Source organism: Pavona decussata, unplaced genomic scaffold (assembly GCF_977016875.1).
Source record: "Pavona decussata unplaced genomic scaffold, jaPavDecu1.1 SCAFFOLD_612, whole genome shotgun sequence".
Lineage (NCBI taxonomy): Eukaryota > Metazoa > Cnidaria > Anthozoa > Scleractinia > Agariciidae > Pavona > Pavona decussata.
Window position 1 is genome coordinate 91876 of NW_028145865.1, and position 11270 is coordinate 103145.

At 40.6% G+C, this 11270-nt stretch overlaps 1 protein-coding gene and 1 pseudogene across 1 annotated transcript in view; both read right to left on the reverse strand.

The window, feature by feature from the left end:
* The window catches only part of LOC146449167 (uncharacterized), a 35548-nt gene extending 25262 nt beyond the window's left edge, over positions 1-10286 (reverse strand). The window contains exons 1-2 of the mRNA XM_085101948.1: positions 9964-10286; positions 9532-9682 (exon numbers count right to left, since the gene is read on the reverse strand). Of these exons, the coding sequence (XP_084958074.1) occupies positions 9532-9682; positions 9964-10251 (439 nt within the window). The 5' untranslated portion in view covers positions 10252-10286. The remainder of the gene's footprint in view (positions 1-9531; positions 9683-9963) is intronic.
* Positions 5823-6919, reverse strand: LOC146449168 (uncharacterized; annotated as a pseudogene).
* Positions 10287-11270: the final 984 nt, after the last annotated feature.

Sequence of the window (11270 nt, forward strand, 5' to 3'; positions counted from 1 at the left end):
TAATTTTGATTTTTCCAACAAACAATTCAAAACTCTGGTTATTCTTTCATAGCACAATGTTCAATAAAGTCAATCGCTTGAATTAGGACAGGTTTAACGTTAGTAAATATAATTTTAGTTACGAACACGTAATTTGGTTTAGGGCTACAACATCGACAAATTTGCATATAAATTAGTTCGTTTTGATTTCCACATAGAATATTTTTATTTACGTTAACTTTACTAAACAAATTAAATCACAAACAAGGTTAGTCGTTACTTTAACTGATTATATGGCTTATTGTACCTTAAAAATCCTTTTCACAAGAAGAAAAGACGAGTTTGCTTCTAGCCGCCAAACGACCATTGAACCTCTTAACTGTCACGCAATATACGCTTTCAGTCAAAACGTGCGTGACCGCGGGGCAAATGACAAGTCAGATAAAGCAAACGTCTTGTTGAATGTTGTATCTTAACTGACAATAATTGAAATGAATTTAAACGTGTCCGAGTTTCTGAATGTAAAAGTTTCTGACGTTGGCGCAACGATCCGCAACTCGTTACATTTGGTATCGTTCGTGCATTGGTCCCGTCCATCCTCCAAGACGTTTCGAGCCACCATGCAGCTCCGACAGCTCAGCCAAACTCCAGTTCCTTCAATGAGTCCAAAAAATACAGGAACTTTTGAAAAGCCTTACATTATTAAAAAAAAAATAGCCGGTACAAACTCATAGCATGAGGTAAATGGGTACCAAACACTTTTCTTTTCCGGCCGTGTGCGCGCGCGTGGAGTCACACTATGAAAGAGGGCGGGAAAATCCTGTGTTAAAAAGGGCAAAAAGGTAAGGGAACAAAAAGGAAATTACAGGTTATATGTAAAAAATGAAACACTTCTATCAGTTCATCAGCTTCGTAAAAACTGAAAGCTGTCCAAATACAACACATTTCCCAATTTATTCTGTTTGATTCCAGGATAACTTCAAGAAATGAAATATTTAAAAAAAAATGTTACTACACAAATCATGTGCTTTAATTAATCTATTACACAACGAAGTCTTCCTATTTTAAATGAATAATGGAGACAAAATTTTCAATTCTTCATTTTCCATCCCACAAGCCAATCAAGGATACGAGAGCGAAAGAAAACGCAAGTGCGCGCGAATGTCTGCATTGTTGAAATCGCTCCCTTTCATGCTCTAAACAAGGAGGGAGGGAGATCCTAGCACTAGGAAGATCCTAGAGGGTGGATCATCCTAGCGCCATATGTTTTCTCTATTCAGTTTACATGCAAAAAGTTGCACTTGGCCCTAGCGCTAGGTTCTTCCTAGAGATAGGAGCTTCCTGGCTGAGAGATAGGAAGATCCTAGAACTAGGAAGATCCTAGCACCATGTAAACAACTTTCGCTCGGAAGATCTTAGTACTAGGGACAAAAAGAACAAACATGGCGGCAGCCGGGCGTTCAGCTGCTCAAGGCCGACAGTTATTCTTTTTTCCTTCTCCGCTTGGTAACAACTTCGGCCGAAATTTCTGCATGCAAAGCAAACAGAAAGGTTTTTCGCCTTCTCGGATCTTCTTAGTGCTTGGATCTTCCTTCCACCATGTAAACGGCCCCTTAATCAGCGAAACGAGCGACTTGTGTAATTTAAAGTGCGCGAAATTCTGAATTTTGATGTCAGTTAGTGTATCCAAAATGTCTGTTCTCGCCATGTCCTGTCTTACACAACTGGTTCAATACTTTTTTTTACCTATGAAGGAAAGTTTTGTTTTTCTCATTTAACTTATTGCGACGGCCACATGATATTTCAGTTCGGTTCATTGTTCGTAGTCACGCGCTATGACGTGTACCGATTTCTGAATTTGGTCCCATCCGAAATCACTACCATGTGCATTTGGTAGAACACTTATTCCTGTGCTACACCGTGCTGACGAGAGCCAACCAGCTCGAAACAGCTGTCCACGGTTGCCGCATTCTGTTGATTCTCGGTTTGGTCTCTATCATGTCTCTGTCGTATTAAGTTTTCTACGCAGTCCGATCAGCTGTGCAGAAATTCGACTCATGAATATTTTTTCACTGATTGTATTTGTCGTTAAAGCATTAAAGAGTGACGTTTTGCGTTAATCCAAGTCACTCGTGGAATATTTCAAGAAGTACCACTCGAAAGCATTGCATAACGAGTATGTATCTGACTGCAAGGTTCGCCCCCTGCATAAGCTATATACTATAACGTAGGTATGGTTTTTGAACCGTTTTGGTGGTACATGTTGTAACCAATTTGGTCTGACAGCGTGAGCCTGAAAACGGGAATGGATCCAAGAAACCAAGTCTGAAAATGGATATGAGTTTTAGACGACAGTTCTGAAAAAGGGTACCCAATCATTTGATAGTTTGGTCTGAAATAGGGACAAGGTTTAGAGAACTGAGCCGCACACCCGAACCCCCATGGAGGGCTCGTCGGGGATACGCGATGCACAGTTAGGAAATAAATTCAAGTTGGGACACTATTTTAGAAACTGGCTACTTGGTAGGACGGGGTCATCTCAGAGTCGAGGTCATTTCGGGGTCAACTTGTGGATCGATTCGGGGTTGAGGATCATTTCGGCTATCCAACTGAGGTCACGCGCAAAGCAGGTGGCATACACAAAAGCGCTACATGTTGGCCTGCAGAACAAGCGTTGTTATTATTATTATTATTATTATTATTATTATCATCATCATCATCATCATCATCATCATCATCATCATCATCATCATCATCATCATCATCGTCATCGTCATCATCATCATCATCATCATTATTATTATTATTATTATTATTATTATTATTATTATTATTCATTTATTTTTGTGTGCTTTTTTAAGTGAGCGGAAGTAAGCACGAGGCTATTGCGGAACTCGAGTGACGCACAAAGGGAGGGGGACAAAAAAATTTTTGCGCCTTTCTCGTCGCGCCTCGTTCGCACTCCACGCTCGCTTCGCGCTTGCCTCCACACACACATACACACACACACACACACACACACACACACACACACACACACACACACACACACACACACACACACACACAAAATAACGCCTGTTCTGCAACCTATAGTGGAAGTCAGGCTAAAACGTTAAATTAATTTCTGCGTGGTATCTCTGCAACGTAATTTATAAAGTGCCGTTCAGTTACCTGCACGTGCCAGCAAAAGCCTTGCTTCTGTGTCCAGAAAAGAATCCCACACTTTATAACTTTTAAGGTGTGCCTTTCTATCGTGACGCACTGAGCATTTGCCGGATTGTCTGAGCTTGCTCAGCTTAGACCACAAATTCCGCCAACAACCTCAGGGTAACCACAATGGATGGCCCATGTGGTTTGTGAATCTAAGGTCCGCGTATATTGCGTGACAGTTGTGTCATGCGAGGTATTTCGGCGACGTCAAAAGGTTTGGCGGCTAGAGGTAAACTCGTCTTTTCTTCTTGTGAAAAGGGTTTTTAAGGTACAATAAGCCATATAATCAGTTAAAGTAACGACTAACCTTGTTTGTGATTTAATTTTTTTAGTAAAGTTAACGTAAATAAAAATATTCTATGTGGAAATCAAAACGAACTAATTTTAATATATGCAAATTTGTCGATGTTGTAGCCCTAAACCAAACTACGTGTTCGTAACTAAAATTATATTTACAAACGTTAAACCTGTCCTAATTCAAGCGATTGACTTTATTGAACATTGTGCTATGAAAGAATAACCAGAGTTTTGAATTGTTTGTTGGAAAAATCAAAATTAGCGAGTGTGATGTGAAAATTGCTTGCCCTCCCTTAAAGGTCAAAAGGTCAACTTTTGATGATAAATAGCATGTTCAAATAGCGCCCAAAAAATTTATCGTTTCATTTACCCAAAAATTTTATTTCATCAAATCGTACACGAAACATTGCTTATTCCGATGAATATAGTCTTGGTTGACAAAGCCATGTACCAGGATGCTTTTTTTGCGGTTGAAGTTTGCATTATTTTGGCATACTGTAATTCCGCTAGAAACGGTTAATTTTTAAAATTTGGCCAAAAATTCTGGATCACATTGAATGTACATTTGACAGCGTGAAAGTGTGAGGGATTTAGTTTACTTATGTTCAATTGCTTCGATTTTTATGTTACTCCTTCGTAATTTCAAGACGAGCGGCCCATACAAGTGACACTTTTAAGTCGGTTTTACCCGCTCACAGGCCACCAAAATGAAAAAGTCACTTTGAAGGTAAAACAATTATCGAAACAAACTGAAACATGTCTTTCTACAAATGGTTTTAGTAGTCCTTTATTATGACAAAGTTTGGCGATTCTCGATTTTTCTATCTTGCATGGTCGTAGGTGAAAGTTCCTGGGGAGTGCTCTTAAGAGAAATCTCGTTTACAGGAGATAGAGTCCTAAATAATCTAGAACTTGGTTTACATCCCACACTGCAGTATAACGAACCATGGTAGGGCGAGATTCAAATACTCCCTTAAGAAACCTGATAAAGATAATAACCTAGATAAGAACCTAGGTCTTAGATTCGACTCCTGATAGGAGCACTCGGAATTTCTTTTTCCGAGTTTGCCTTCGTCGTTACCATTATCATTCTCATTTGTTCACCAGGCTTAAAATATTACATCACAGATTGCACATATGCCACACATGACATTCCAATCCTAGCAGTATGCAGGATGTTTGTCCCATGAACCTAGTTTAATGGCCTTAGCTCCCACGAGTCCCCTGTAGCTCAGTGGTAGAGCATCCGAATTAGTAATCGGAAGGTCTCAGGTTTGGCGCCTGATAGGAGTACTCTGAATATCTTTTTCCGAGCTTACTTGCGTCATTACTGGATAATATATCATTCTCATTTGTTCACCAGGATAAAATTATTACATCACATTTCCCTTTTATTGCGCATATGCCACTAATTGACATTCCAATCATAGCAGTATACAGGATGTCTGTCCCATGAACCTAGTTTAATGGCCTTGGCTCCCACGAGTCTCCTGTAGCTCAGTGGTAGAGCATCCGCACTGGTAATGGGAAGGTCTTAGGTTTGAATCCTGATAGGAGCACTCTGAATTTCTTTTTTCGAGTTTGCCTGCGTCATCACTGAATAATACATCATTCATCATTCTTTGTTTAATAGAAAACCCACTTTAGTGAAAAGCTGGATACTGTGCTGTACATTTTTACCGCAGTCATCTAATGAAGGCCCTTAGAGGTAAGAATCATCGATGTACCCAACATTCATGTGCCCCACTTACCTGAAAATGGATTAAAAGTTAGCAGGTTTAAGCAATTTGTGAAAAGCCGAGGAGCAGATGCAAGAACGTTGGGAGGGCAGGTAAACTGAAATAATTCCCCCTTTCAAGAGAATTTTAAATATTTTTGGTAGTTCTCATCAACTGGGGACAGAATAATAGGCATCTTGTAAATCTATGGATGCCATATAGATGGTAACTGTTATATTGATTCAGGTTCTTCAAATTGACGATGACTCCATATCCTCCTGTATTTCTTTTACAAAGAACTATTGTGGAGATCATTCCTCCTTGGCAGTGTTGGGATTTAACAATGACCCCTTTTTTCCTACGTTTCTCTAACTCTGAATCAACAATGCGTGTTTCTTCCGGATTAAACGGAATTTACTCTGGAGGATGTACTTGTATAGGGGGACGGTCGACAAACTCAACATTAAAACCTTTAACGGTTTTTATGAATCTGTCAATCAGATGTTGACTCTCTCCATTCAGGGAGGAAAAATTTCAGTCTAACGGCTGGCTTAAGAGCTGGTTCTATGCCAAAATTATTTGAGCATATCTCTGGTAAGTCTGCAGAATCTGGGTTCACTTTTTCGATCTGACCCTTCTGCTTAAGGCAGTCTGAATTCTGCGGTCGTTCGCCGGCATAAAAAATGCTTCTGTGGGCGGATTGTTGGAGGATCGAGATTTGTATCCAAAATGAGTGTGGCTGTGGCCTCTATGATGAGACATGTTAGATGTCACGTTCCGACCAACTCAATTCACTTTGGAGATATCTTTTACTTGCTTACACAAATCCTCCCCGAAAGGTTCTGCAGTCACTGGTATAGACGCTGAGCAAAGGTGCTTATAATCAGAGTGCAGGTCCGGTTTGATGAGCTGTTTCCGTCTGGTGCTCAGCTCGGTTTTTGCATGAGCAAAAAGGGAAAGGCTATCGATGGCCTCTTGGACGAGCGCTTTCTCGCCATTTATCTCATTGACGTTTTTTTAAATGGCGTCCGCGACTCGAGAGAGCGCTGTCATGCCCCTCACAATGGATGTTTGCATGCACTTTTTGAAAAGGTAGGTCTTGTGACCTAACAGAAAGACTAAAGTTGTCCCAGATCAGTTGAAGTTAGTCTTCAAGCATGCCCCCCGAACAAGATGCGACACAATTCTTGTGCGTTCTTTGTGAATGGGAGGTCCTGTTTCCTCCGACTTAAGTAATTTTTGAGAGTTTGCAAAAAATCTCTAACCAAACTGGCTCCGTTGGATTGTTTCTCGGTGCCATGTTCTATGAAATTAGTCAAAATGTCATTGACCTTTGTATCAACATCCATGTGCCTACCGGGCGATTGTTGTTTTGGTGTCACCTCTTGGCGAAGTTCTTGTTGTGAGGAATTTCAAGGATTACTGTCGATTGGATCACCCTCGGTGACCTCCTCCTCTTCAACCACGTATTTCTCAAGTGTTTGAGACAAAATATTGGCCAAAGACTGTCATCTGTGAAAACCCTTTTTCCATGTTTTTTGCAAGGCACTGAGCTGAGCGCTCGCCATGTCGTTGTAGCGGAAGTGAATTATGACTTCACGCCTGTCTTTGTCAGTGCTGCGTTTCGGGCGCTTATGCGATTTCTCTCCCAGTACTGGGTGCACTTCCACAGGAACTTCATTAGAAGTGCCAGAAGGCGATTTAACCGACATTGTGCAAATAAAAATGGCCATTGCAGCAAAATATTTGAAAACAAGCGTTCACGACCAAGTACGACAACGCACTGAGGTCACGCAGGCGCAATGCTATCTCACGTGGACCCCGTATGGGTGACAAGGTGGAATTATGGATTTTCTCATATCTGTCTATAAATCAACACTAAATAGAATAAATTAGGTATATGAAAGAAATGTGATGGTAAATTTCCAGCCTGGTGAATGAATGAGAATGATGATTATTCTTGAAAGTGACGCAGGCATACTCGGAAAAAGAAATCCGAGTGCTCCTATCGGGAGTCAAACCTAAGACCTTCCGATTACTAAAGTACCGCTCGAAACTATGGGACCATTTGCCGCGAATTTGCCTCGGTCGATTCGCGGTTTTGATCTGCGGTTTCACCTAGGCAAAACCTCGTCTAACCGTAATAAAAACCTCGGTTTCACCTAGGTTTTTTACGGTTGACTTAAGCCGCGGTGAAAGGCAGGACGCGGTTGGGTTTGAATAGGCTATTGCTCGCTTTGTTTTCATGTTCTTCGAGGACAATAAGCGAACTGTCGGGTTTTAGGTGTGATAAATTTCACGGAAGCGCACTCGCTCTCAAGGGAAATAATCAAAGCGCTCTGTGAGCGAACTCGTGAATTGAACTGGTAAATGTAATAATATTTCGGATTATGCCAAAAAATATTTGCTTAAAGTGCAAAACAATTCATTAAACTTCACTTGCACAATTCCTTTCGATTCGCGAAGCAACGCAAACTGCAAAGGTCAGTGAAAGCTCGAATGCTGGTCGACGAAAGAAGAAGGCGCTTCCAGGTCTTTTTGAAGGAATTACAATGGAACTAGTTGGGGATAAGTGAAAAGGCACTACTACTCCCGTTGTGGCTGAATAACAAACTGCAAGAGTCCAGGTTTCCCACCAAGAATCGCCGTTAATTAACTTACTAAAATTTTTTTCCGCGTTGTGTTGTTGCGGAATGAAACTTGATACACGTGAAGGAATTTGGTTGCCTAGCACGTGACTGAAATCTTCCCGGTGTTTTCGTCATGGCACGGTCCTTTCTACGTCCAAACGACGGCTTCTCTCAACGTTTTAAAACAGCGGAAGGGGCTTTCCACTTTTGCTAAAGTTGCTGTTTTCGTTTTATCCAAAGTAAATAGTAATAGAAATACGTTAGGCGTTGCGGTAATTTTCCGCGTTTGTGTTTGCTCCAAGTGAATCGATCTTATCGCTCACAGTCGATACCGAATCAAATCTATTACGAAGTTTTAGTTTTTCGAATCCGGATTACATTGGCAATACATTTGGAGGGATTTTCACTTTGCTTTTCTCCGCGTCCGTACTGAAATCCGATTGCATATTTTGAATTCAGCGTCACTATTTCGATTGAACTTTGTTGCGCACTTTACATCAGTAGGAAGGGTTATCAGGAGGTTTATCAAACGAATAGAATATCTTTCTTGACTGTGTGGCGTAAACAGCAAGAATTAAACTGAAATTATGTCTTTTGCTCTGTGATTATTGCCTGTAGCGTGACAAAAACTGAACATGTCCCAAATGCAGAAAAGAAACTTTCGTCAGTGACTGCCAAACGAATTGTTATCGGTCGTTCGGTTTCCGACTCGGTGAGTCTTAACAAATTCTTTTGTTTGAGGGCTTCTTTAGGATGAAAGGTGAGATAATGTTTGACAATACCCTGACAATAGTAATTAGTCATTATTGTATTTTTACCGAGGCATTGCCGCGTCTAATTCCCTGCGGTTTTCGGTTGCTTTCGTCTTTGCCGCAGTTGCGGTTTTCGTCCCACCGCGGTGAATTCGCGGCAATCACGTTCGGCAAAGACGAGGTTTTACCGCGTGCAAATGGTCCCATAGTTTCGAGCGGTACAGTAGTTCGGATGCTCTACCACTGAGCTACAGGAGACTCGTGGGAGCTAAGGCCATTAAACTAGGTTCATGGGACAAACATCCTGCATACTGCTAGGATTTGAATGTCAAACGTGTGGTATATGAAAGAAATGTGATGGTATATTTCCAGCCTGGTGAATGAATGAGAATGATGATTATTCTAGAAAGTGACGCAGGCATACTCGGAAAAAGAAATCTGAGTGCTCTTATCAGGAGTCGAACCTAAGACCTTCCGATTACTAGTTCGGATGCTCTACCACTGAGCTACAGGAGACTCGTGGGAGCTCAAGAAAGTGACGCAGGCTTTCTAGAATAATCATCATTCTCATTTATTCACCAGGCTGGAAATATACCATCACATTTCTTTCATATACCACACGTTCGACATTCAAATCCTAGCAGTATGCAGGATGTTTGTCCCATGAACCTAGTTTAATGGCCTTAGCTCCCACGAGTCTCCTGTAGCTCAGTGGTAGAGCATGCGAACTAGTAATCGGAAGGTCTTAGGTTCGACTCCTGATAGGAGCACTCGGATTTCTTTTTCCGAGTATGCCTGCGTCACTTTCTAGAATAATCATCATTCTCAATAAATTAAGTATACAGACGGCATGAATTCAAAAGCTACAAAAAAGTATTTTAAATTTTTTTGTTAAACGTCATTGACCGAAAGAAAACCTCAGGACTAGTATTGTTATTTTACCTGGTTTTTGTTTCACTCCATAAACCTCCGTCCTTATACAGAACTTATTGTGGCTTGTTTTTCCCTCGAATCGCAGCCATCTTGTTAAGATGCCATCATCCCAAATAATGTTCTTGTTCTCGGTATTCCTGTCTCTATTTCCTTGGAAATTCTGAAATTTGGAGTTTAAATAAACGAAATATGATACTTGCATTTCAAACTTAAGATTACCTCTTTCGGTTTAAAGAACAGTAAGCAAGGAAAAGCACACGCTTGACGCTTGCACGTATGAGCGTTTGTAACGAGACTGGAATATCGCTGGAAGTGGTAAGCTATCCATTATATGGCGAAAAATGTCTCCTTAAAGGTAGTTTCTCTGCATGAATTCGAATTAGCCTTCTCAGTTCAAGGCATGTTACTTGGCTGCAGTTTTTGCTGTATACTAAAGCTCACCTTAACTATACCACTGTCTTCATAATTTTTCCACGTTTTACCATCTCTAGATGATTGTAAGGTGTATGTTTTTACCCAGTCATCTGCTTGGGAATTTCCCTGAGTTGACACAGCACAGAAGATATGAAGTGTCTGTAGATCAATCTGTAGATATGGATTACTATCATTTGTGGACGCACACCATGATGATCCTGCTGTGTAGTTCAATCGGCCATTCTTGGCTGGTGTGCTGATATTTAGTTCAGAGGAAGCTGTGATTCTGTTATCTGGGATTGAGCCACTCTGCATTCCAAGATCCAGATCAGTACAGTAGCCTGTCGCAAACCAAGACAAAATATTTGAGTTAATAAGTTCCACTTTGCTTATTTTTATAGTCAGTATACTCGGAGAGGTCTGATCATGCCCTTCTTCGCGAATTCCTGTTACTAACTGGGACCAGATTTCATCATTCCACGAATTCGTCTTTAAACTTTCTTTATTCATCTTTAGAATATTCCTCGAAATAAAATTCTTCTTCTGATACAGAAACCTAAATATGGACTTGTAATAATAACAGCAATGAGAACAACATCAAATATAATAAGCATACCAATTCCTTTAATTTAGCTTTTCCGAGGACGAATTAATCTAAGGTCTAACAAAGGGAGAGTTACAAGGGGGGTGGGTAGGGAGAATGGGGAGGGAATAATAGGTAGAGGGGCTAATTAGACATTTGGCAGATGGCAACGCCAACGAGAACGTCACTTAGAAATAAATATTGATTTGTCTGGTACTACCTTGTGATTACTCCAACCCATTAAACGTTCACAATGTGAACGAAAAATACAGGAACATGATTAGTAGCAAAGGCGTTCATGTCCACAAAGGAAAAGAAAATTTCTAGCGTTGGGTGCCCACGTTTTTCATGTGATAGGTTATGTGACATCATTGTCTTGCAGAGAACGTCGTGCACAGCAAAATTTTGGCTAATAAAAAAAGACCTTTTACGTTCTTGTTATAGTGGCCGTCATGTTTTTGTAAGGTTTCTATTCTACATATGCACGTGCTGATAGCCCACGCTATAGCCAAAAATATGGTACACTGAATAATGGTGCTCACAATTCATTTAGATTAATCTAATATTTCGTTCTACTCGCCATTCGTAATTTGGTGTTATGAGAAGTCGCTTATGACTGGTATAACAGACGGGTGATGCAAAAACTCGCAATTCAGTTTTGACTCGATCGGGGTTGGGATGACAGGCTTAATCAGTAATTAGGAAAGCATTATTAGAGCAGTTTTCAATTGCATGTGGTAAACCAAAACAA